We start from the raw sequence: 27,497 nt of genomic DNA, 5'->3' as shown, positions 1-27,497 counted from the left end.
AGTAGTGCCAACTTTACCAACTTTAAAGAAGTTATGGCAGATTGGCAGTTATGTCCTGATTACGACACTAATGCTGCGTTGTATCTCACAGTGGGCGCGGACTTTGGTCAGGAGACCATTGAGAGTGCTGCAGTCTTTCTCTTCAAGATTTTCTACAATAAGGACCAGGTGGGCCATGAAGAAACCAGGGCCATCAGGCAAATGTTTGGCCCCTTCCCCTCCTCTGCAGCCGGAGCATCCTGCGCAGCCATTGGGGGGCTCGCGGCGCTTGTCGACGAGACCAAGCTGGAGACGTTTGTGTTGGCGCACAGCTCCAACGCCACCTCTGGCTGCATTCCTTTTGGACGCAACATCAGCTTCTGCTTTGACAGCTACGCCCTGGATTACCTAGAAGGTCTGCCATGGGACAGCCTGGAAGAAGACGACACCAGCTTGGACTTCGGCAAGTTCCTCACTAGCCAAGCATGGCAGAACGGGACTGTCGATGGTGCCGTGGAAGGTGCCTCGGGCCACGGTGCCGCTCCTGCCGGTGCCGGGGCTGTCCTCCAACAGGAGGTGGAGCGCTTTCTGGCCCAGGGGCACATGAGCCAGTCGAGCCCCGAGGAGCTCTGCTCATCACTGTTCGAGATGCTTGCGTCACAGAAGACGGACGACGAACTGCAGAATGAGGTGGGTTCAGACTCTTTCCCTGAATATACTTCCGTTTGCAGTCTGCATGGCTGGTTTATTACAAGCCGACATGGGCTTTCTTGGAGTCTGCTCACTGATGGGATTTCTTTAAATCTTATTTGATAGTCCTTTTTGGGGTGTGTTCAACAGACAACAACACTGCTGTTTTTTTAATATGTATTCTTCCAGAGGTGGATATTTCAGGTCTGAGATTTTGTTTTAACCATCTAGCTGAATATAAAGAGTCACACTCTTTAGTAAATTAGTTGGTTGAAACAAATTTTTGGTCTGGATTTTCAGTTTCTGGATCTGGACTATCCACCTCTGTACTCTTCTCTGGCTTTTGGTGTATAGGTTCATTTGTGCTTAATTATAGACTAATGACTTGCTGTCTAAATAATTGCCACTGTAATGTGATTGCTGAAACCATCCTAATGATAGTTATCCGACCTTGCTTACTAGTCTGCCCCGGGCTGAACGTGCTTTACTCAGGATAGGCTGAAGTCATGTTTCTCAATACATCTTTGACCTTTTCTGAGAAAGGGGGTCCTCTCTGTAGGTGATTGCACAGCCGTAGAATGTTAAACCTGAGGTGAGGATGAAGGGAATCCTGTTGGAAAAGGTCACTGTGGCCTCTTCTGTTGGTGAAAACTTAGGTAACATTTATGGCTGCACAGCATTAGAATTTGCCTGCTTTATATAAAGTTTTCTTATAGTAATTTCTATTACTTTTAGAGATACCATTGTAGAATGCTGGGTGGGGGGGTACTCAAAATTTGATGCATTTTATCTGTCTACACTACAGTAACTGTCATCTGAACCAAAGAGCATTTATTTTGATTTTATAGGTAACTCATTTCACTTTGAGATGTACTTTTATTGTGTACATCAAAGCGTCAAACTTTGCAGCTGCGAGAATTTCCAGTGGACACTTTTCCCATAATTTGGTGTCCTCCGTAGTTTTCATTCTCGATGAGTACTTGGGATGTAAAAAAAGTGTTTTCCGGTATGTGTCGTTATCTAAATAACACAACGTAGGGATGTTGTTTTTAAAAACATAATGATGCCGATAAACAGATGATAATCTGGAATGCACGCTGTGGTTGTTGACATTGAGATCAGAGAAATACCGACAATTTGCATAAATTGTGCATTCATTTTAGAGTGAAATTTTTCACAAAACTTAGTGCAGGTTTTCTGTTCGTGGGAGGTAATGGACTGTTTGACACACATGAGATATCGTCTGCCGCTTCGTCTTTTGTGTAAAATTCCTTTTAGATGCAGTTATTTTATCAGAACAACCTGAATCTGAGTTTTTAGAACCAGGAAATGCTTTATTGCTGGCGATACAGCAAAACCTAATGCAAGAAAACAAGAAATGATTGTCTGGAGGTGGGCAATCTAATGCAGAAAGGGCCACTGTCTGTACATTAGATTACTAATTAGAGGACTGATCAGCTGAAGAGTCCTCACATCTGGGTTTGAACAGCTGACCTAAAGATTATCCCAAAACTTGCATACACATCGGCGCTTTGCGAATAAGATTGGCCACCCCTGACTTTACTACCTTCAGTTATGTGGTTACATTGACAGTCAGTAGATTTAGGCTTTTACCTATTTTCAGTTAATCTGAGTAACTACCCCTTACCCATACTTACAAAATAACAAAAACCTCACCATTTGAATGAATGGGAGAAGGTTATTTTTTTAGATTAAAATTCTAATCAGTTAATCACGTACCATAACCCTGCAACACTGTGTGAATACAAGCTTATGCACAAATTTTGTCATTTGATGATATATGGCTGTTTTGTTTTATAATGAAATTTATTTGCCTTTTGTACATTGGAATTCTTTCGTTTTCACACATCCCATCTCGGCCTTTTTGGGCACACGCACAGGTGAGAGTAAAGTGAGGACTCCGCGTGCGTGGGTCCGAGCGCCGGGTCCGAGCGCCGGGTCCGAGTGCGGGGTCAGCCATTCAACCAGCAGCCCTGGGACAATTTTCCGAGTCTTTAAGCCAAAATTTTCTTCTAATTTGAAGGAATTTTTAAAACCCCATTAATGCTTTACATGATGGAGAGAAATATAGATGCTCCTCAAGTTGTGCAAATAGACTGTTCTTTAACCACTTACGTAAGGTCAGTAAAGTTAATGCATGTGGCGTTCCCCTTCCGCCCACCAATCAACACTGCAGAGCCTAATTCTAACCTTTGCCTTGCCTACCCTAGCCTGGTCTCAACATGAATGCAGGTATATAAAAAAATCACTTAATCGTAAATGTCAGACATTAAATAGTGCAATATGACATAGGCCTAATCCGTGAAATTAATTCTTTACATTTGTATAAAGCACTACACTAAGTACACTGTGTGCAGAATTATTAGGCAAGTACAGTTGTTGGAGATAATTTTTTAGCAAATGTTGGGCAGACTTCAGTGAATTCAGAAGTTTTCATTTGCCCAAAGTAAATTTATTTCAAGAGAAAATGTTACATTAGCCTGTCATAAACAAAAATAATACTTATCAGTGTGCGTAGACAATTTTTTTTTCTCTTCACCGTCAACAGAAATAATAATAAAAAAAAACATATTCAGTTATTCAGTGTATATATGGAATAACCAACTGCCATTCTGTACAGTTCATTTTACAAAGTTTAACGTCCTGTACAGCCACCTTTCGGGCCAACAAGAGTCCGTTGTCCATTGAACCAGTTAAGTTTTTAATTTGATCCCATCCTATATTAGCTGAGCATCTCGGACCGCCTCCCAGACGCTGCTCTGAGAAGGGTACTGCTTGCTGCCTTGGTAAATCTCATACTTCAGTAAGGTCCAGTAGTTCTCAATGGGGGTAAAGTCAGGCGATGAAGGTCAAAATTCAATCACCTTTCAAGCCTTTCTTGGCCAATCTATGGAATACTTTGATGCAAGGGAAGGGGCATTGTCCAGTTTGAATATCATAACCTTTTTAAAAGCTGCTGACTACTTCTTGAACAAATGTTTGAAGAAGATATCTTCTAGAAATTGGCAGTAGATCTTGTATTCCTGTCTTTTTACGCGATAGTCTAACAAGTTGATCACTGATAACTGCAGCCCACATCATCACTCCTCCACCACCTTTGGCGCTTGGAGAAGGTGTCCATCCACTGGCCCATTCATCTGCTCCATCAGGAGTCACTCTCATCTTATCTCTCCATAAAATCTTTGTAAAATCAGCCTTGATTTATCTCTGCCCATTCATGTTTTAGCTTGTGTACCTTACTGAGTTGAGGTTTTGTTTCAACCTTTGTGTCCTTAGCAATGTTGCGCAGCACACTGCACCTATAATTCCAGAGATTCCATTCAGATTGCAGTTTTGAAAAATGGTGGCATTTCATGCTGAGGAGTTTCTGTATGTCTCCTCTTTAATTTGACATAAATCTTTGGCAGTTAATTTGTGTCTCCTGTCTGCCCATTTTAAAATTATAAATACTGTAATTTGATTAATTCTGAACAGGAAAGTGTTTAAAGTGTCCTATTTTACTCCAAACAGAATGTATTCAGATCAAATATTAGCATGCTTTGTTTTTAAACAGTCCATTCTTAATTGGAGATTAACCTGGACTAGGGCTGTCGCGATCACGTCATGATGTAATCGCAATTATATCACGCATGCGGTGCAATCATCGCCAGGGCTTTAGATGACGGGTGCAACATTTGTGCGGACGCCGGCTTTTCAGTACAATGCAGACGTTTTCATGCGGCCTGAAATATGTTCCTGAAATATTAATGAGATGAGTATTGTGACACCCAGAAGTTAGTGATCTGTATAAATTTGCCGTATCCTTATGTTTAATAAACGTGTGGGACGTTACACTGCAAAAAGTACCACCACGCCAACAAGATCTTTTTTACCTCATTTATCCATAATATGTCCTCTTTCAATAGACGATGTAGCGGTTGAGCTGTTCTTTCCTTCAGTGCCACGTCAGTGCTTCCATGATTTACTAAAGCAAAGGTCTGGCATGAATTTAATAAGCATAAGGAGATGCTGAATTTATAGAACTCCTGACTTTTGGGCATCACAATATGCCTCTCATTGAAATCTTAGATGCACTACTAATCTGCTTATTAAATTGTGGGCGTTAAGTAAACGTCGGTAAAGTACCGAAAAGCCAGTGTCTGGACAAATGTTTCACCTGTCATCTAAAGCCCTGGTGATTATCGCGCATGAGCCATATAATCGCGATTACATTGTGACTTGATCGCGACAGCCATGGTCCAGGTTAATCTCCAATTTAGAATGAACTGTTTCAGATGTGTTGCGTAAGTGCTTTTCGTACACGGTGTGTATGGAGGGATTTTTCACGCAGATTTACGTGCGTTTGTCTGTGGGCTTGATAAGCAGTTCCTTTAAAGTGGAGTGAAGTGTGTAGTTTTACTGTGATTCAGCTCTTAAGTCTCATTCCCCCAGGAATAAATATTTGGAGGCTGAAAAACTGGGAAATGAATAGTGTGCATCTAAAAATATAGGTAGATTAAGAAATGTATTATTAAATGGTCAAACCGCTAATTTGGCAGCCTTTTTAATGCTACTGTCACCACTGCTTGTTAGGTTGAACCGAAACGATAAAGTATAGCAGCAGGAAAGGCTATTTTTTTTTTAGCTGATTTGTTCACTAAATATTGAGCACAAGCAAAATGTTTTGCAGCTGAAACAGCCATCGGGTTCCGCATGGGAAAGACTTTGTCACCTGGGAAGGACTCTAATCTGATGGGTGATATGCATTTAATCGTAATTCTCTCTCAATGTCAAAGCCAAGCTCACTGTGCAGTTTTAATATAACTCAAAAGCTGGCCATTTGTTTTATTAGAGATGTGTCCCTTGGGGGCTGTTCTGAAGGGCTCATGAACTTAAAAATGAGATGCTGGGGAGCAGGTGTGCTGTCTCAAGCATGTTTAGCTCCACAGCTGGATGGAACCCGCTTTGGACGTGGTGGTCTCGGCTCGGTCGCTTTAGACGTGGTGGTCTCGACTCGGTTGCTTTAGACGTGGTGGCCTTTGCGTGGTCGCTTTGGACATGGTGGTCTCTGCTCGGTCGCTTTAGATGTGGTGGTCTTGGCTCGGTCGCTTTAGACGTGGTGGTCTCGGCTCGGTCGCTTTAGACGTGGTGGTCTCTGCTCTGTCGCTTTAGACGTGGTGGTCTCGGCTCGGTTGCTTTGGACGTGGTGGTCTCTGCTCTATCGCTTTAGACGTGGTGGTCTCTGCTCGGTCGCTTTAGACGTGGTGGTCTTGGCTCGGTCGCTTTAGACGTGATGGTCTCGGCTCGGTCGCTTTAGACGTGGTGGTCTCTGCTCTGTCGCTTTAGACGTGGTGGTCTCGGCTCGGTCGCTTTGGACGTGGTGGTCTCTGCTCTGTCGCTTTAGACGTGGTGGTCTCTGCTCTGTCGCTTTAGACGTGGTGGTCTCTACTCGGTCGCTTTGGACGTGGTGGTCTCTGCTCGGTCGCTTTAGATGTGGTGGTCTCTGCTCGGTCGCTTTAGATGTGGTGGTCTTGGCTCGGTCGCTTTGGACGTGGTGGTCTTGGCTCGGTCGCTTTGGACGTGGTGGTCTTGGCTCGGTCGCTTTGGACGTGGTGGTCTCTGCTCTGTCGCTTTAGACGTGGTGGTCTTGGCTCGGTCGCTTTGGACGTGGTGGTCTCTGCTCGGTCGCTTTAGATGTGGTGGTCTCTGCTCGGTCGCTTTAGATGTGGTGGTCTTGGCTCGGTCGCTTTGGACGTGGTGGTCTCTGCTCGGTCGCTTTAGACGTGGTGGTCTCTGCTCGGTCGCTTTGGACGTGGTGGTCTTGGCTCGGTCGCTTTAGACGTGGTGGTCTTGGCTCGGTCGCTTTGGACGTGGTGGTCTCTGCTCTGTCGCTTTGGACGTGGTGGTCTCTGCTCTGTCGCTTTGGACGTGGTGGTCTTGGCTCGGTCGCTTTGGACGTGGTGGTCTCTGCTCGGTCGCTTTGGACGTGGTGGTCTCTGCTCTGTCGCTTCGGACGTGGTGGTCTCTGCTCTGTCGCTTTGGACGTGGTGGTCTCTGCTCTGTCGCTTTGGACGTGGTGGTCTCTGCTCGGTCGCTTTGGACGTGGTGGTCTCTGCTCTGTCGCTTTGGACGTGGTGGTCTCTGCTCGGTCGCTTTGGATGTGGTGGTCTCTGCTCGGTCGCTTTAGATGTGGTGGTCTTGGCTCGGTCGCTTTGGACATGGGGGCCGCGGTACAGTCCTCACCTGGCTACAGGTGTCAGTTTAACACAGGGATTAGTTTAGTGGCGATAAAGCCTGAAGCTGCTTGACTCCTGTTCCGACTGGCTGCAGCGTATCCAGCTTTTGTTAGAGCTACATGTCCTCTTCAGATTCCGATCGGAGTGAGAGGAGAAATGAGGCTTTGAAAGCCATTGTATGTGCTGTTATTGTGCTTTGTCAGTCAGCCACTTTTGTTGATGGTTACTTGATTGGTTCCCATTGAGGTAAAGCAGGCAGTGATTGATGGCGCTTGGTAAATCCCCCTCGCTGTGGCTTTCTAAGTATGGTTTCTCACAGGCTGCTAATTGGTCAATATCACAGCAATAATAAATGCCTTGAAAAAATAAGTTGAATATGCACTTTTGAAACACAAATTAAGTGTGCACAGTTTTGTTTTGTTTTTAATATTTAGAGTTAAGAATGATCTGCTTACATAAAGCTTTATAAAAGTATTTCTTGCTCTGGGGCAAGCAAAAAAGTCTGCAAACTCTCTGTCCTGCAGGAATGAGCACTCGGCACACGGGCCGTATACTATGTCTTGTATTCTGTTGTGTATCTCGGTGGGACTTTGTGCTTTTCGTGGCAGTGTGTGGCTCAGCAGGTTGGGACACTGCCTGTAATCAGAAGGTTGTAAATAAATGGAATGTAAATGCATGTTGTGGGTGTGAGCAATTGCAGGCAGAACCTGTGTTCTTTTAACTTATCAGCAAAGGTGACATACAGAATTCCTAAGTGCTGATGTATACGGACCCTGTGATGGACTTGAGTTTCATGGCAGTGCTCTTGTGACCCTGGTTCTGTTCGCCCGAATCCGTTAAACACTCTTTCACGCTTCTTTTTTTGTGCTTCCGACACTTGTTAGCTGTTCTTCTCCAGTAGATCTTCTCATAGGTAGATGGAGGGGCTTTCTGGTTGAGTTTAACATACTGTGGATGCCAGGTAATTGCCTGCGTTGTGTGGAATGTCCTGCTCTCGCTTCACCCTGGGCTGCACGCACAAACACTTCGGTGCCAAAGCCCCTCTACAGTTGTAATGTTATTCACGGCGCTGGCATTTGGAACCATGTTCTTCCCCTGACACCCCCAGACAGATAGGGCCCTTTATGTGCTTGTGTGTCGTGCCCCCTCCCCCCCTTCAGTCAACAACGAAGTTTAAAGGTTTCCTGCCTCCTAATATCTCTGCTGTTAAGCCTGACACAAAATAAAATGAGGGTGACTTTAAAAAGGGACTTCTATTGTGCTGTTTAATATTTCTCAGTTTGTGCTTCAGAAACTGGCATCTTCTGCGATATCGAACTTTGCCGCTGCCCTCAGTCTCACACCCCTGGCGTGAGAGGGACTGAGACCACTGTTGGATGTGGCCAGAGCTTGGAAATAATGTCAAATGAGCATGATTTCATATGGTCTAGTAGTATTTGATAAGGCGTGAACTTTCATTGTTTTTTTTTCACCCAGAGAAATTAACAAAGTAGGGGAATATTTTAGAAATCTGTGTTTTGCAGCTCTCTGTGGGTGTATTAGTTGAATTCATCATGTTTATTTATGTTCACAAAATAATTTAAACATCACTCCTTCGGGTTATGGTCATTTTGCTTTATGTTTGATCACAGGTCTTCTGATTTGGTGCTAGAATTTCAATTTATGGACCTATTTCCTTGACATATTTTATGGCCACAGAATATAGTAGAAAATGCTGTGATTACATCAGGCAAATGCTGATTCGTTTTAGAAGGATAATAAGAGAATAGTAAAGCTTCATTATTAAATTTTTCACATGTTTCTTTTATAAGTCTTCTCCCATTGTTTTTGTCATATTTGAGAATGTTGTAGGTGTTGGGATGAAACTCGTCATAATGGAAGTTTTCGAAGTTTTTGATTTGCATTTTTTTCGCTTCACTGTGGGTTTTTCCGGAATGAAGTAGTGACATAAACTGGGGGAAGAGTATAATTAGAATAATACCAGTGTTTATCATCATCACCATAATTGGCATCATCCATGAACTGGAATTTATTATAATTGACTGGGAGCTTTATTGCTGAATGTAAACAGAGGGGCTTCTGACTGTACAAATGAACAAAGTAACGGCAGTACAACCCAGTACTATGTGTCAGGTGGGGTTATTGTGTAGCGGAGTATCGTCTGGGCAAATCCTGACAAACATAGTGAGCAGAGTACTGGCGTTATAGCTGAATGATGCATGGGAGGCCATTCAGGCACGTGCCTAATAGGGGAGACGCAGGTTTACTCAGCACTTCCACGCTGCCTTTGAAGCCCCTTTTTAACCACCAGGGTGAATTGGGAGTATGTACAAAGTACAAAGCGTGCGTGTGGATGTTCTGATGCGCTGCTAGCATGTTACATCTGTCCCCGTTCCATCCATCCATCCATCCATTGTCCAAACCGCTTATCCTACTGGGTCGCGGGGGGTCCGGAGCCTATCCCGGAAGCAACGGGCACGAGGCAGGGAACAACCCTGGACGGGGGGCCAGCCCATCGCAGGGCACACTCACACACCAGTCACTCACACATGCACACCTAAGGGCAATTTAGCAATGCCAATCAGCCTCAGCATGTCTTTGGACCGTGGGGGGAAACCGGAGTACCCGGAGGAAACCCCACGACGACACGGGGAGAACAGGCAAACTCCACACACATGTGACCCAGGCGGAGACTCAAACCCAGGTCCCAGAGGTGCGAGGCAACAGTGCTAACCACTGCACCACCATGCCGCCCCTGTCCCCGTTCCTCGATGGCATAAATGGTGTCTGTCCTGAAAGTGGCGTGGCAGCTGAGAGTGAGTTACCCTCACGTCGGAGCGTGACGTTTCTGTCCTGATGTATATCTCAGGGGTCTTTCTGATGTCAGTGTAAATGCCCACCTGTTTAACTCATGAACTGAACTGTTTGAAACTACTGTTCTTTGTCGGGGTGCTTACATATGTACATGTGGACGAAGTAACTGTTTGAAACTAAAAGATTCACTAACCACAAAACTAAACTTGAAAATTGTCATTTAAATACCCCCTCCCCCGTTTTACCTTATTCTGCTTGCTCTGGTGTGACTCACCTAGAGCCTGTTCCCGGCGGCACAGGGCAAACATCTGGGGTACATCCTCAATGGTAGAGCTGGGCGATTATAGCAAAAAATGAATAATGAACCATTAATACATTTAATTATAATAATATTGTCGTGCCGAGCGGGGACAGAATGGAGACAAAGGCGCAGACGTCAGTATATCGGGGAATATGGGGTTTAATTACAGGTAAGGCAGGCAAAGCGCAGACGGACAATACAATGACCAGACTGGGGAAACAAACTGAACCGCGGACGAAATACAGAGGACTAATGACAACAACCAGAAACAGCTGATCACACAGGGCTTCCACATGGAAGGAGCGGACGATCAGGGCAGGACAAATAGTTTTTTTAAACTTTACACATTGTTTGGATACATTTATTTTCTTACTTTACAAATTATTGTTTTGATAAATGTGCTTAGATGTGTTTAGTACATTATATGTTCTTCTTGTTTTATCCAGTTCACTTTGTGTTTAAATGCTAAAAAAAAACATATTTAGGTGTAATTTTTTTGGCCCGGGAACCAATTAATTGGTTTTATATTATTTCTTATGGGGAAAATTCGATCAGATCTTGAACTTTTTAGGATTCGTTCCGGAGTTCTGAACGGATTAAATTCGAGTTCTGAGGTACCACTGTACTTATTTTCCAACAAATTTTAATGTTTACATACAAAATTCCCTTAAAATTATAGAAGGTTATTGATTTTCAAGTATTCAAAGAAACATAGCTCAAAAGAAAACCATATAATAATGTAACAATGTGCAAAACTGTATAATACTGCAAATATGCTAAAGGTCAAACATAAAATAAAGCAGGACAGAACTGACTGCAACAAGTATCTTCCTCTATTCTTGGTCACTTAAAAACCATTTTAAGAACTTAAAATTCTGAGGTAGAAAACTATCTAAACCAGGGGTGCCCAATCTTATCCGCAAAGGGCCGGTGTGTATGCAGGTTTTTGGGATAACCTGTAGGTTAGCTGTTCAAACCCAGGTGTGTGGACTCTTCAGCCAATCAGTCCTCTAATTAGTAATCTAATTAGGAAGTTGCAGCGAAAACCCGCATACACACCGGCTCTTTGCGGATAAGATTGGCCACCCTTAATCTATACCAAACAAAAAACTCTTATTCAAAAAAATGCCAAATCATGGTTAGATTTTTTTTGTCCGGTGCTGCAAAACGTCACCATTCATCACCATGTCATATGATACAAAATGCTCACAAGAGCAAGATGACTTGAGACAGACCGTGCAGCACAAACTGGAACCGCCTCCGTGACGACACAACTTTGCCCTTAGTGGCTGAAGGTTTTAGGCACACGCATGACGTTTGTATCCCAGGAAGTTCCGATGCGTTTTCTGCTATTTCTCCCGAATAGCGCGTAAAGCAGTGAGAACTGGTTTTCAGTTCATTTACCTGTTAAAATAAAGTTTAAATAAATTACATAAATGCTCTTAACAGTACACGTAAGTTAGTGGTTTATTTATTGTTAGTTACTGTAATGTTGCGCTGCTTTGTTTGTTTAATCGTTCAGTCTGTGAAGAAGGCATTCAAGTAAGAATTGCATTGTACTCTGTACATGACAATAAGAACTTTGAATCCTTGAAATACTTGTATTTGATCCTTTTCCTGGCAGCTGTCTTTTTACACTTTTTGACCAGTTGGAAGGGAAGAAAGGTAAACATTTGGGAATTAAGTTATTGAGGATTTGAGAAACAAAATCAAAAAATGTTTTCTCTGAGTGAGAACATTTTTTTGTCCATATTTTTCTCCCCGAATCTTAGATGGTTGACCTGTAGGTTTTGCCCCACCTTAAGATGCTTGTGAGTGTGTGTGTGTGTTTGGGGGGCAAGTTTTCTCTCTTCCTGTATGGTTTCAGGCTCCAACATAGTTGGAGGACAGTGCAGGTTTTTGGGTTTCTGTCCTGTACCCTTGCAGAATGTGATAGAATACTGTGAGGGGAATGCAGCTGACGAATTCACCTGATGGATCACAGTAAAACAGTGTGTTTATCAGGCTTCACACAGCTGACACTGTGTGATAGGGCTGAGCCAAAGGTGTCCTTTGAGACTCAACTGGAATACTGCGTTTCAAGAAATCATCTTAATATCACATCATTTTATAGGTGGGTTGGAGTGCCAGGTTCTGCCCACAATTATAGTAAATACACTTTCCCATTGATTACTGTTGTCTTTTCTGGAAAGATGAAAGGTAAACTGTTAGTGCAAGAGACTAGGTGCTATGACAAGAGATTTCTCCATATTTCAAGTTTAATCTCATAATTAAAAATTAATGCATACGCACATCCATGCTAGTGGGTTTGGAATTCAAAAATACAAACCACATGTTATATAAGTGTTAAATATTTAACAAACGATTTAATAAACAGTAGCATTGTGAAATGCTTTAGAGATGTTTTTGTTTTTCAGAAGGCTTTTGACTTAACTCCGCTGTGATTTCCTTCCCTTGGAGGAAATCCCTGTTGGTTTGCATTGCTTATAAGGAAAGTTTCCCCACTGGTGGCTCAGTGCCTGAAATTTTAATTATGTTTAATTTGATGCAAACTAGAAATACTCGGGGAAAGTCAAAATGCGGGGAAGTGGACCAGCTACGGAGATGTAGCGAACGCTGCCGCTGTGAGGGTTAAGATCGGCGTAATAGGTACCTGCGGACTGGAGAGGTCTGGCACTAAATACAGGGCAGTTCCATCTTTTATTCATGGAGTACTTACTACATGACTACTTATTTACATTCCAAAGTAAAAGTTGCTAAATACAGTGCCAAATATGTTGACATTCCGCACTGTATTTTACAGACAACATTCTGCCAGTAAGAGTAATTAACTGGGATGGGCTGATCCACATTTTTTCAGTTCCGATCTGATTCCAATACACAACTGCCGATGCATATTCCGATACAAGATCTCTTTTTACTTTAATATTTTTAATGTAATAAATATATAATATTTCAAATTTATATATTTTTAAGCTAGTAAATACAGATAAAAGTAAATAATGGCCTCCCATACATCATTCAGCTAGTAAATGCAGATAAAAATACAGATAAAAAATGTACGCGAAAAATATTTATTTAGGCTACTAGAAACATACATATCATACTGTTCCACCTGGTGTGTACATCTTGTTTTAAGCGTTTTTGAGTCATTTGCAGTTCGATTTGAAAATCTTCCACGGCAGGATATGCAACTGGCAAATGCTTAAAATGCCCCATAATTTTTCTCCCACTGGCAACAGCGTCACTTACACTCCACTGCAATCACAGCCCCCTATTTATCACAAGCTGTAGCAAGTGTGCAAAACAGCCCAAGCCAGTGACCCCAAACCATCCATTGCTTTTTTCATATTATTCGTATTGTCTCTCAATTGTGTGCCCTTTGTTTAGTGGGATTTTCCACCAAATGCTATTCCCACCTCTCAAAACTTTATTTTTTTTACAAAGATTGCAAATTTCTGTGATACTAGTTGCTGTTAAAAGCATAAAATACTTCCAGATTGTCACCCTCTTATCTGATATTCTTATGCTCCTTGTCATGCGCATATCCTTTGCAGTACGTCAGAGCAGGTGGAAGTCACTGCACTCGCACTGAGTGGCAAATTGACTGAGTGTTTATCCTAAATGCCACAAAAACACATCTAAAATGGGAAAGAGCTGTCAGGTGATTGAATGTACAAATAGCTCCTATTTCATGTTAAATCTATCTTTTTACAGATTGCCAAAAACTAAATAAGTATCGGATATGGATCGGTCATGTATGGCTGATACCTGATCCGTCAAAAAGTTCCGAGCCCGATACGAATATTGGATCAGTGCATCTCTAGTAATTACCATACAATTTATCAGACAAACTGGTCAAGAGCATGTTACCTTGTAAGAAGTAACTCTGGATCTTGTTGAAGAAGATCCTGAATAAAAACCCTACGGTTCTATGCTCCTGTTCTTCCCACAGAAATTAAAGCTTTGTTTTCTCTTGTGATAAAAAAAAATGGCTTCCTGTCAAGAGACTGCGTGACTTATAATCATTTAGCTTATTTATGCTTTCATGTTTAATAAAGTTAAAGGAGAGTCAGGTTTTGTGCAACCCTGCATTCTAAGCGATTGTTTAGTAGGAACATGCATGCTAATCCTGCTGTGCCGTCTGTTCTCCTGAATGAGACATACAAAGACGATTGATGAAGCAGACACGCAAACCACGCCATTTTGTCCTTAGAGTAGTCCCTGCAGTTGTCATTTTGTTTTATTCTTGGCGTGTTGCTTGGCTGTCTCGCACCTCCGTGACCCCAGCATCACTGATTGATGGTGTCCATAGGCTTGTAGAAGGCAAAGCTCCTGCTCTCTATCTCCCTCTGCTGTCCAGTGCCAGTAACCCTGAATACAGAAGAGTATTAGGGCCCCCTCGACGGCATGTGCATTTGCTGTTGGGAAATGTTTTAGGCCATTTAGGTCTTAGATCTGCAAGTTCTTGGGTCATTCTCTAGGATGGTGGGGTACACTCTTAATTTAACCGATATTTTAGCTAGGGCTGCAGGATATCACATTGTGAGTAGGCCTTCAGATGACGGGTGAATGATCTGTCCAGACTCTAGCTTTTGGTTGCTATACAGACATTTACTTGCATCCACAATCTGGTAAGCAGATAACTAGTACACCTAAAATATTACTGAGAGGCGAATTGTGACGCCCAATAGTTAGTACTCTGAATAAATTTGGCATTTCCTTGTGTTTATTAAATTCGCTTAGCGGAACGCAACACGTGCTGCTGTTTTGGTAAATCATGGAAGCGATAAACCCTGAAGTGGCGGCGAAGAAAGGGACAGCTCAGCAGCCACTTCATCTTTTAAAAGAAGAGATATTGTGGGATAAATAAGGTAAAAAGGACATTGGGGGTGTGACGGTATGTTTTGCAGCTCACTTTAGGCAGTCAGACACGATTATTAAACATAAGGATATGCCGAATTTATACAGATTACTAAAGCCCCGGTGATTATTGCGTATGCACCATATAATCAGGATGTGGTATCATACAGCCCTAATTTTAACCAACTGCTGGTTGGTAGCTGGTTTTTGCTACAGCTGAATGTGTATATGTGTATATGAAGCAGTTGTGGGTATGTGCCTTGCAGGTGCTGTGAGATGTTCTGATGGGGTGGCACGTTTTCAGTAACCTAAACAATGACCTGAGCCGCTGCTCTCTGTCTCTTTCAGCTCTTTGAGCTGCTGGGCCCAGAGGGCTTCGAGATGATTGAGAAGCTGCTGCAGGGACGCCCTGGAATTGTCAGCTCCCTCCTATCTGCGCCCTCTGACCTAAAGTTCAGCCAGCTGGCAGGTGAGTTTTTTGAGGATCAGGTCAGTGTTTCTCAAACCCGGTCCGCGGGGACCCAGAAACACTCCATGTTTTTGCTCCCTCTCTGCTCCCAGTAGGTAATAGGTAACGGAGAAGGAGGGAAATGAAACGACTGACATCAGTGCTTATATAATAATTAATTATGTCCTAGTGCTGATTAAAAAGACCCTGTCATGGTTATTCTGTCGAACAAGCATGCATTACTTGAGATTTGGTGATGTGATTCAGTTTTATTATTTAAGAACTATAATTAATTATTTATCATAGCTAGTTATTATGGTTAAATTTTAATTGCTTACCAATGAGAGCAGTGCATAATGATACCTGTTTCTTAGTTTGATGCTTTGAAGCACTTCTAGTTAATAGCCTTGCTGGTCCAACAGCAGGGTCCTCCTGGGACCTTAAAGTTGATGATTGGGTGCCATGTTGCGTTCTTCCCAATTTGCAGATTACGTGAAAGTGATTAGTTGTGCTTTTCGGCACACTGCAGCACACCGTGCACAACAACATAATGTGTCCTCTGCATTTAACCCATATGTGACATCGTGACATAGCAGGGGGCAGCTAATTCAGCGCCCGGGGAGCAGTGCTTGGGGACGGTACCTTGTTCAGGGTACCTCAGTGGTGCCTTGCTGGTCGGGGATTTGAACCAGCAATCTTTCGATTACAAGTGCACTTCCCTAACCATTAAGCCACCACTGCCCGCCGTTGGTTACTAACTTCTGGGCGTCACAATACGCCTCTCATTAATATTTTAGGCGTGCTACTAATCTGCTTACCAAATTGCGGCCGTAAGTACTTCCATTTAGTACCGAAAATTTGTTTGGTTGCCTGGCTGTAGGTGTGATTGTGGCCCACGGATTGCCCACTGCTGATGGTAACCATTGATTTTAGCAGTGTGTTTCTGGAGAGCCGTAGCAAAGCTGGTGCTGTGCCGGTCCGGCTGCCGGTCTGGCAGATGCTGCTGTCGGCCACTTGTCGGTGGATTTGAGAGTCGCGGCATATGCCATTCGCCGTCGCTGCACAAACAGAAGCTACACCTGCGCTACAGATTCGGCAATAGGTACCCTGGGAGAGTCGTTTGATTTGTGTATCACGGCTGCGATGTGGGAGCACTGTTGTATCATTGTGGGAGCGTGATACAGGCGAGCCTTACTTAGCTGGGTGTCTGTTAGCACACCAAAGGTGTCCTGCGGTGCTGAAGCAGAGATGTGAATCCCCCCCCCTGCCTCGCTTTTTTGCTTCCCACTTGGCAACAGCCACCCTACCCCCCAGACTGTTTGATCATTCAGTCTGTCTCCTGTTTTTTGCATTATAGTCAAATGGCTCCACACAGAGAGAGACCATTACCGAAAGAGAGTCTATTAGGTGTAGCTCAATTCTTCATTATTTCATCACTGGAGGGGTTAGTGGGTTCAGGTCTGTAACGTATTTTTGCTGATAGGAGGAAGACAAAGAACAGAGATGTTAAGTTTTTAATGTGGGGCCGGGGCGAAAGAGGGCAGCAATTATCAACAAATATTAAACAAAGGCCTGCTTCATGCTTTGATGCCGGCCGTCCCTCTTTAGAGCGAGATACTCGCGCACCCCCGTAACCGTGTGTTTTTCTTATTACCTACCAACCCCGGGTGCCATGCTTCATCTCGTCGCCTTCTCCCGTCATTCCTGAAATGACTCGCTTGAAGACCGGCTTCATTCCTTAAGTATGAATCTGAAAAGAGGTCTCTTAGTGACAACGGGGATGGCTCTTTTGTGCCAGCACGACTCCTGCATCGAAAGCCTAAAGGGGGGGGGAAACATTCTAAAGATCTCTAAAAAAGGTTTGATTTAAAGTTTTAAGAAGTGAAAGCTTCTTGTGTTCTCATTGAGCGTTGTTAGCATTGCCCTTGTTAGCATTGCCTTAGCATAAATTCTTGCTGTGGTGAAAGGTTGTACACTCTGGAATTACAGGGGATGAGCAATTCTATCATAATTTGAAAGCATATTTAAAGCGTAAAGTGAAAATGCAAAGCACTTTTTTTTGGGAGGAGCTAGCAGATGAACTGCAGCCTGATTGGGCCAGAGCCGCGTCCCTGATGACGGTGTGATCTGTGCTGCTGATGTTGTTGCTCTTAATCCTCAGGTCAGCTGTTGAATTTGCACACTCACAGGACCCCTACAGCTGAAGATCCATATATCACTTCTTAGAACTTTAAAGTGAAGTTTCCTGTTGTGTTTCCACTCTCCGGCCTGGAGACCAGCAATCATGCAACCTGCTGGTGTCTCGCTTCACGTCGCAATACAATTCCAGTTTGTTTATGCTGTGCTGGCATATAACGTGCCTCCACCAATAATTGTATCTCACTCTGCACAAATATTTAAGTCAGTAGTATGCCTAGGCTAGGATGTGACCCAATGACCCTATGGTTTGCCAGAGCTGTCGTTTTTCAGCTCCAGATTAACAGAGTTGATGTGGAGGTTAATTGTTCATTTAAAAGGCCTTGCTTTTCGATAGCGCGCATCTGCTGATTTTGACTGTGTGGGGCTGGGGGGTGTCGTATAAGACCTTGGAGGGCTTAAGGGGAATTGCAACGGCGTTAAAACGGCTTGCATTCAACCCTGTCATCTGGGCGGGGAATTAAAAAGAAGAAAAACTAAAGAAGATTTTCAAGTAGGAGGTTATCTCTGTTTACCGTACTTTCCCTGCCACGCTGGACTCGGGATGCAAACACCCTCTATGGAAAATAATTATTACAATAAGCACAACTGATTTGTATGTTGAACAGTGAAAAGGGTCAGCTTAAAAATGATTATTGTCTGTTAAAGGTTGCTCACAAGTAGTAGGAAATTTCTCATTTGGAAGATTGGGTGGGTGCGGACTCAATATTTTATGAATCCATATTGCAATTTGTGTTTTTAATGCGCTTTCGAATGCGCTTATTTTGGTAATGTGATTCCTACAAGTAAGACCAGTAACACTACTTGGAATTTTAATTGTCTACCTTTCATGTGACCCATTCTCATTAGCTATCAAAAAGTATGGATTGTCGGTGTATAGTGCCTTTGATTAAAAATGAAGTTTCATTTTTAAATATATAACTGTTCTTATTAAGTAACCTGATTCAGTTTCTGATTTGTTGGTTCTGAAAAATGCAGACATTGATTGAAACCTGCGTGATTTATGGGAAGATTCTAATGCATATTAAGGTGCCCTTGTAAAAATAACAAACTTCCCTAATATGATTTTGTTCTACCATGGTTCTCAGTGACACCCTGGGTGCTGGGTCTGGGTGAGACTGCCCTCTCCTGGCATTAATACCCGTACTGATGGACTGGGTGTCGCTTCCGATACTGAACTTGTTGAGATTTTAGAAGCTGATTTTTTTTTTTTTCTTCTTAAAGTAGAATCACTGATAAAAATCCTAATGGGAAATGTTCTGTATTTATTTGCAGAATAAATGTAAACATCAATAATAAGAGTCTTTTGAGAGAAACTTCATGCCGTCTGTTGCTGTTCAGTCAGGTGCAGTCAGTCCACACAAAATGAATCGTTAGCCACCGATGTTCCTCTGAGGGTATCCTGTTCCGCTTCGTAGTCGTGCACCAAGCAAACCGCGGTGCGATTCGTCTGGAACATGCAGTGGTCAGGAAGGGACGGTGTTCAATGTAAAGATGGATGCTGCTTTTTATCCGCCTGTCTGCCGCCCACGGTTAACCGCTGAATAACGTGCCCTCTGACAGGGGTTTGACTTCCACGTTCCTGGTTTAGCGCCTGATCCGAGAAGGGATGTCGCATCAGTCTTGGATTTTAGCCGAAATTAGTGCTGCTGTTATCTGCGACAGATAGAAAGTTAATGCCTCGGAGAAGGGCAGTGTGACGCCCTTTTCGAATGCGCTTATTTTGGTAATGTGATCCCACCTGCAGTAAATCTCCTCTGGTAAAGTTTGGTTGCATTTGTGCCGCACTGAAAAGGCTTCTCCTCACACAAGGTGCTGACTGTAAAGTCTGGCCATTGTAGCTGTTCAACAAAACAGTGCATTGCGTTTGAAGTTTGGCTCCTTCTTTCATGAATTGATATATCTTTGTTTTTTTGCTTATAATTGGAGAGCGAAGCCGTTTTTACTTTGCACTTTGCAACAAAGTTTTGATAATGAAGAAACAATTTTGCTTACATGGCTATTCGGTAAGAAATCCTGTCATAATATATCTTATGGATGAGCTGGTATCATGCACTCGGAGCAAGCCCTGCTGGAATTCAAAATAAATAACTTTGAAATCAATTAAACCATCCATCCATCTTCCATAACCGCTTATTCCGTGCCGGGTTACGGTGAGCGGGGAGCCTGTTCCATGAAACACAAGGAACAAGGCAGGGATAACCTTGGACGGGACGCCAGTCTGTCACAGAACACAGGCATCCGCACACCGTGGCCAAGTCACATGGCAGCTCATCTAACCACATCTCTCTGGACACCCACAGAGACTAGGGGTCATGCAGGCCCCCTGCCCAAGCCACTGGGCTGCTCCCAGTTAAACCATACATAAATAAAGCATCAAAACAGTGGGATTAATGACTCTTAGTTATGTGAATGCTTACTAGGACAGCAGTAACAGCAGTAGTGTGAGTCAGGGGGACCCTGGAGGAGCGTCTTCTAGGAGCACTGCCTTTGGGTGACCCTCACTGGCTGAACCCCCTATAGATGGTCATGGAGAGTGTGGTTGAGGAGCAGCTTAAATGCTGTATAGGGAAATAAAATGCACAGATGCTGTTGGATTGTAAGGAAGCTGCCATGGACCCAGATGCCAGGGAACAGAAGCGGGCAGCTTTGCGGAGATTGTTCTCGCATCCAGCTACCTCCAGTGATAACGGCGGTCTGGCAGCTTGTTATTAAGAAATGAATTCCATCCTGAAAGATAATGTTTAATTAATATCAGGGCTGCGGGACAGGCTTAGTGCTTAAGCCCTTGGTTCTCTCTCTCAGTGCTCTTAGTTTTAAAGAAGAGGGGGGAAAAAAAACGATTAGCTTGCATTATATTGTCTGGTAACCAAGTTAAATAATAGATGCAAGTGTAACATTATAACCGAACTCTGCACAATATGAGTTTCACATAAAATGAAGACGCACATTCTTTCTTTTAACCGAAGCACCAGAGAAGGTTATCTCTCTGAGTGACACAGCTTAGCTACAGCTCGGGAAAGTGTTAATTACCAGTGTTACAGGATTAGCGCGAGGGGTCGTCTGGGCCCCAGGGGGGGGGGCTGCCAAGTCAGATTTAAAGGCGACGGGGAGGCTGACCAGGTACTTCCTGAAGAGAGCTGCGCTGAAGCCCGTTTCGTCTGTCTCTGGCTCACGCACGCCATCCTGCTGGCTCCCACCCAGCTTTCATGGAGTGAGGGGGCTGCCTTTGTCTCTGTTTATAATCCGAACAGGGGAGCCGTGATTTATGTCTGTATGGGGAGGTACAGTAAGGTGACACAGGGCCGATTTATACCTCACGTATGCATGAAAATCTAGGTCAGAGGCCAGAATATCTGAGGAACTCCTTAAAGAATTACGTCATTAATATTCGCGCGGAAAATCAGTGCTTCTTTCAGTGCTGAAGGATAAGATGGGAAACCGCTTTTCTGTAAAGAAGCAGCGATAGGATAGTTAAAAGCTGCCTCTGTTGTCAGGACTGCTGAGTTTTTTCCCCACATTTTGTTCCTTGTGGGGTCCAGCGTGTTTTCTCACTCAAAAAAACAAAATCGGTTTATTTTTGCGTATTTCTATCACTGCCACAGACGGGCAAAATAAATTATTAAGATGAGTTAAAATGCCTGCCGGCACGTTAATTTCTTTCTCGCGTCCCAGTCGGTAGCTGGGCGGCGTGTCTGTCGGGAGATGATGGGAGTGGATGTCAAACATTTTGATGATTACTGATGATTACAGGATTGGAAGGACACCCCCATTAGTGTCACAGCCGGGGTCACTTCGAATGAGCTGCTCGAGTAACGTAAACATTGTTTTCTTCGTCCTGCTTGTCCAGATTCTCTTGGCTAGAGGAGGTTCTCCTCACTCACACATTTTTGATCGCAAGATCAGTTTTTCCCGATATCTGCTGCTGTTTCTCTCTCTCTCATTCATTCTGGTTGAGCGCTGTTAGGACATGCGTTCCATGAACATCACATGAACATCACATGTACTTCAAGGGCAGTTCTCACTTGGATCTCCATTGCGACGCCCGTGTCAGGTTGAGGGTCGTGGATAGTTGCTGATTGCATCAAGTCAGCCTACAGGTGCCAGTGAGAGAGTCTCAGCTTGAAAAAGTGTTCAGTTTCACCCATAGTCTTGTCTAAATAATGGATGAGCTGGCCTGTACTGTCTGGTGTAGGACACAGCAGTGAATATCTGCACTGTTAGGAGCGAAGCCGCGTCTGCTAAGTGGCTGCATTGTGCAGCCGGTCGTCTCGGCAGGGCTGAACGTTAAATCCCTGCGTATGGCTGCATTGTTAGCCCACATTGTGTGTCTCTCCGAACGCCGCCGCTCTCTGAGACGTCTCTTTCTCATTTACCGGCTTTTATCTCTCCAGCCTTTGTTTTATTCCAGGTTAAATGAGACCACCCAACGGTGTCGGCCTTGTATGACAATATCTGGGCTGCGGGGGCAGCGTGCTGAGCCGCTGTTATGGTCTGACGGCGGTATCGTGGGGCTGGAGGGTGAGCAGATCTGCTTGAAAAACCTGTCGGAGGGTAAAGATGCCGATGAAGTTTACCCCCGGCCTAATTAGTGGACCCGCTTTTGTATTTGTTGTTAAGGGGACTGCTCTAATTAGCTCGTCCATATTATGACTGGTCATAACGCTGCTGGAAGCCTGAGTTGGCGCCCGGCGGGGCGGGGCGGGGCCTGTGGCGTGCGGCTGCTTCTGACAGGGTGATGATTGGGCCATCACCACGGGCACCTGTAGACATGACTCACCGCTGACAGGAGCTGCGCTGTCTCCTCGCAGTCTCTCTCTCTCTCTCTCATTTTCTTTCTTGTCTCGCTCCCGTTTCCAAATGTGGGGAATAGAGGCCGCTGACCTCTGACCTTGAGGAGGCAGGATGTTGGATGTGCGGTGATGTCACATGGGGCCCATGCTGTTTACTTTGGAAATTCACCTCTCTTGTCGCAGGGGTGGGGCCACAGGGGCACCAGTTCCAGCTGAAAGCTGATTGGTCCCCAGAGTACCCCTTCCTCTGTCACTCACTGATTCAAAACATATCATTGGCTCGCGATAAGGTTTGCCCCTTTATATGAATTATGGCCCCTCTTATGCCCCTCACCTTAAAAAGAAATAAATCTTACAATCGACCCTGTGTTGCTGACCTGCTGGCCTTTACAGAATTTAATAAAGATATGATGAAACAAAAGTTTATTGATATGAGTCGTGCCATAAATCTGAATGCAATCAGCTACTGTGTGTTTCAATCAGGGACTCTTTGGCGGTGGGGTGGGGGGGGGGGGGGCTGTTTTGCAACAAGCACATAATATTTATCTGCTGCATTGGTGGTGGGAAATGGAAGTCTTACATGAGGGAGAGGCAGAGAGCTGTCCCAGAGACACGGCGTGCCATCTGCTCCCGTAGCGTGTCTGAAGGAGCCGTGCAGCGGGTTATCGCATGGGGGGGGGGGGGGGCGTCGTGAGGGATCATTCTGGAGTCAGCCTGCAGCACCGCAGCCTTGCTGTGCACGTATAGGCGCCCGCTCGTTTGGATCCTGTCAGCCCCATGGAAGCGAGCCGCGGCGGTCCGGCCAGTACAGGAGATTGAGACGACTGTCGGGGGGGGGGGGGAGGCCTCTCTGCAGTCCTCGCATCTCGTCAGCTTCCCTGAGCCGCCCTGCCGCGTATTGAGCTGTTGAGCTTCAGACATGCGAGCCGCCTTGCAGCGCTGGGTGGGGGGGGTAGCCTCCCGTGTGCCAGGCAGCCCAGGCCGTCATTCATTTCTAGCGGTTCTGTGGCTCTCGTTCGTTTTATTTCCAGGTTTAAGGTCTAAACACCAAGCCGGCTTGCTCACCACCCCCAGCTCTGTGTAGCCCGGCAACCCGTCAAGCTGTAGCAGAGAAGAGAGATTGTTGCCCTTGAAGACAAAGGCTCACAGTCTTAGGAAGGAGAAGTTATCGACAGGCATAGAGCCCAGGGCCATAATGGAGGTTCGCTGGGGGGGGGGGGGCTTGGTTGTTAAACACGACCTCTCCTGCCACGGCAGTGACGTGTCACTTAATTACACGGTGGAGGTGGATGCTGAGAGCTGAACGCTGCTGCTTTTCTGCGGAAGTGTTCACGGTGAACTCGGGCCTAATGGTGAACTCGGCGTGCGCTTTTCCCGCCTGACGCTGTCTATACCGACATCTTAATCCAGCGTCGTGCCATTTGCGTCATTGACGTCCTACTGTGCGTCTTGACATCGCAGTGCTCTCTTAAAATGAGAGACATAATCTGGGGTTTGAGAGATTTATGATCTTTTTTTTTTTTCGCTTAATAGCAAAGCTTCCTCCCATATAAGCTATGAGTATGGGGGGTGTTCTAGGTAATGTTGGCTCCCCCCAACTCATCCAGACAAAAGCCCAAAAGTGCCAAAAGGGTGTTGTGTTTGAGTGCTGGAGTAACTTCTGCAGTCCTTGAGCTTTATCAAAATTTTAACAGCAACTTTAATTGATGCCTTTCTTGCTGCAATTATTTTTATTATTAGCATAACGCTGAACATAATATTGAATTAAATGTGTGATATTAGTTATGTTAATTACAATAATCAGTCTTGCTAGCACTAGTGTAATGGCATAATTCTGTGTTTTTACTGAAGGTAGTTATAACAGTGATAATGATATACATACCTGTAACATTTAATGATAGGAGCATCTGAAAGTAACCTTTGTAAATTGCTGTGCATAGATTTGTTTGTACATGTCAAAGGACCTGCACTGGACCCTCACTGGATCTTCACTGGACCAGGGAATCATGGGCTGACCGTGTTGGAAATGGCATTTGATGATCATGCACTTACGCGGGTGTGATGCGTGATTGTCTGGTTTCGGCTCACAGATGCGGTTCGTAGGGGGGGTACTGAGGGCAGCAAGCCGGCCTACGGGTGCCAGGTGACCATCCAGTCGGAGCAGGAGAAGCAGATGTTGAAGCTCTTCCGGCGGGAGGAGAAACGCGAGCGAAAGCGGGAGAGACGTGCTGAGGAGGGTGATGCCTGCAGCTCCGACGCCTCCTTCCACTTTGACCCCAAGGAGCTACGGTTGCAGAGGTACCTCCCACCAAGATTCTCTCTCTGCTGCTCTCTCTCTCTCTCTCTCTCTCTCTCTCTCTCACTTCTGCTCTCTTGCTCTCTCTCACTGCTGCTCTCTCGCTGCTGCTGTCTCTCTGGCTCTCTCTCTGCTGCTCTCTCTCTCTCTCACTTCTGCTCTTTTGCTCTCTCTCACTGCTGCTCTCTCGCTGCTGCTGTCTCTCTGGCTCTCTCTGCCGCTCTCTCTCACTCTCTCTTTCACTGCCACTATCTTGCTCTCTCTTGCTGCTTCTCTCTCTCTCTCTCTCTCTCTCTCTCTCTGATCATGTCTTCCGTTTGTGTTCTGCGTTCCCTCTCCTGCATACTTCATCCCACTGTAGCCCCCTGTGAAAAGGAAAGTCAGGTTAGCGTACTGAAGCGGGTGTATTGCAGTCATGTTTTCACGTCTTTTTGTTTTAAGTTTGGGATTTACTGTGAGAGAGTTTCATTTCACAGGGAAAAAAAAGCGCAGTGATCTGTTTAATTAAAATCTTCTTGCCCAAATCTATGTGTTCAGCGGGAGGAGATTAAGGAGAGGTAAGCTGAGTGTGCAGAGGGAAGCGAGAAGAGCATACTTGGGGCTCCCAGCCTACAGCTGCCCCCCCCCACATCTCCTGGCAGCCAGGCCGCTGGGGATTGCTTGTAAGAGAGAGGCTCCCCAGGTGATCATGGAGCACTTGCCTGCTATGCTTCACTCGTCGACTCCTGAGACTGAAATATTCATGGAGGTCCTCTTAGGATATCGCTCTGTGCCTCACGCCCTCATTCATTACTCACAATTGGCCAAAATAACTCTCCTGTGCTTGGGGGTGAGCAGAGTCACTCTGGATTAATGATGTCTCTGCGTATGGGGTGGCCAGTGCCGGTTTCATTACCAGTATCCTGTTTTTACTTTTCTGTAGTTCCCTCTCCCTGAGGAATTCCAGCCCCCCCCCACTGCCCAGGACAGGATGTAGCCATAGGCTGAGAATGGACACCTTTGTGCTTGTGGCACTGATACATTACCACCTCTTATGTAACTGCAGGTAGTTCACAATTCTCTCAAGGATTCCGTAAAAAAAAAAAAACCCATAGTGGCCGTTTAATTTTGTTGGAGGCTCTAGCAAACGCATGTGGTGATGAGCTGCACAATATATATACCTCTTGCAAAGCAGAGCCCCTGGCCCATCCCATGGAACCTCTCGACCTGTCCATTATGAAACCGGAAGTGAGGAATGAGGATAAGTGGGTCAAATAAACTCCTTAAACCCGTCCTTGTGTTGTTACGAATTTATAATGTGAACTTTCAGTGAGTCTGATGCTAATTCACTTAGAAGCTTTTTATTGCTGTTTAGAGGGCTGTTAACTGTGCTTTTATGACTCACAGAGTTGTAGGACTTTCGGCGACTCCCTGAGTTTTGTATTCGCTTTCTGTTGTCTGCCATTGTTATTTGTGTCCTTTATGGGTCTGTCTCTGTAACGATCCCTGGTGTCAGTATTAACTCTATATTATGGGTGTTCTCGTGTCATTTTTAATTGCAGGCATGCTGCTGGAATTCCAGTGGTGTCAGTCGTCATAGTGCCATCATTGATTTTGTTTCAATGATCTGATGTATCTGGGGATCCTGTGTGTTCCAGTAGATCCTGTGTGTCACTGGTGGAACTGACCATGTCGAGTGGTCATCAGTGTTGGTTGTCTTTTCCGTGTCAGTCATCATTTCTGCGTCAGTCATCGTTCCCATGTCAGCATTGGTCGTCATTCCAGTGTCAGTGTTGTGCAGTGTGTCCGGCTTGATGGAGGCCGTCAGTCCTGATATGCTCCTGTCACTGGCTCTCCAGGGAACAGGCCCTCCTTTCAGCCTGCCGCTCGCCCGTGCTTGGCCGTGAGCGAGAGTACCAGCACGTCCGCTACCCACACGTGTATGACTCCTACGCTGAGGCCACCAAGATGTCTGCCTTCGTGGGAGGGGCTAAGGTGAGACGCTGCATCCTGAAATTTCCTCAGCTGCATGTCTTAGCAGGGCCATAGGAACACGTCGTATCAGTGTCGTCTGTGTGTGTTTGTATTTGTGCGTTCCTTGCTCTTCCATCCGATGAGCCTGTCATTTCTGTCTTTATTCAGAGGGAAACGGGAATCAGCTTTCATCTTCCAGCTGTTGAAAATAGTAACACAGATTTTTTTTTTTTTGTTAAATCCGCAAATGAGTGCCTCCAAAAATAGGGAATGTTGTAACTTGGCTGAACATTGCACACCTGTGTCTTCAAGCTCTCTGCCTAAGACATGAAAGAATGGCCTGGTTTTGGACTAAATTGTACATTAAATTTATTCAGTTATGGATAGATATCAAGCTATTTTATTTACCAATATTTAGAACATAAGAGTTCTCATTGATACTGTACATCATCAGCATTGAGATTACCTGGAGCTTTTGGGTTTTAATCAGTTTCATTTTTTTTAGCTTCATTTTCATTTGTGACAGGTTCCTCTTCATTTGCATAAACTAATTTGAAGGGCTGTTTTTTGCTTTTAAAGGTAGGTGGATCTGCCAGCTACCCGGATCTGTGCAGAAAATGCGTTTTAATCGCTTTTGCACCCTGTTTTTTTAGATCAGGAATGCAATACGATGCAGTTTAGTCTCATTTCATGGCCCTTTACTGTCCTTAATGGCCCTCTAGCTCCTCCTTTGTCAGAGTTCTGCATTATATAATGTATATGGGTTCACAGCCTCCTATCTCCAGTCATTACTGCGGACTGCAGGAATAAGACTGACAGATTCACAGTGAGGTTAATGAGTAACAGAAGGCAATGATTGTATTGTCAGATTTGATCACAAATGTATTGTGGTAAATTGACAGAAAGAAACCCAGCAAGACATCGAGCA

General features: G+C 44.7%; 1 protein-coding gene across 2 annotated transcripts in view; it reads left to right on the top strand.

Moving 5' to 3' along the window:
- Window positions 1-27,497, top strand: part of ascc3 (activating signal cointegrator 1 complex subunit 3) — a 176,543-nt gene that overhangs the window by 10,821 nt on the left and 138,225 nt on the right. For both annotated transcript variants that reach the window (XM_023806250.2, XM_023806251.2), the window contains 4 exons: window positions 92-669; window positions 15,232-15,352; window positions 24,411-24,618; window positions 26,455-26,590. In XM_023806250.2, the coding sequence (XP_023662018.2) occupies window positions 92-669; window positions 15,232-15,352; window positions 24,411-24,618; window positions 26,455-26,590 (1,043 nt within the window). The remainder of the gene's footprint in view (window positions 1-91; window positions 670-15,231; window positions 15,353-24,410; window positions 24,619-26,454; window positions 26,591-27,497) is intronic.

This window comes from Paramormyrops kingsleyae, chromosome 9 (genome assembly GCF_048594095.1).
Source record: "Paramormyrops kingsleyae isolate MSU_618 chromosome 9, PKINGS_0.4, whole genome shotgun sequence".
Taxonomy (NCBI): domain Eukaryota; kingdom Metazoa; phylum Chordata; class Actinopteri; order Osteoglossiformes; family Mormyridae; genus Paramormyrops; species Paramormyrops kingsleyae.
Note: the sequence above shows the minus strand (reverse complement) of the source record. Positions and strands in the feature narration are given on the sequence as shown.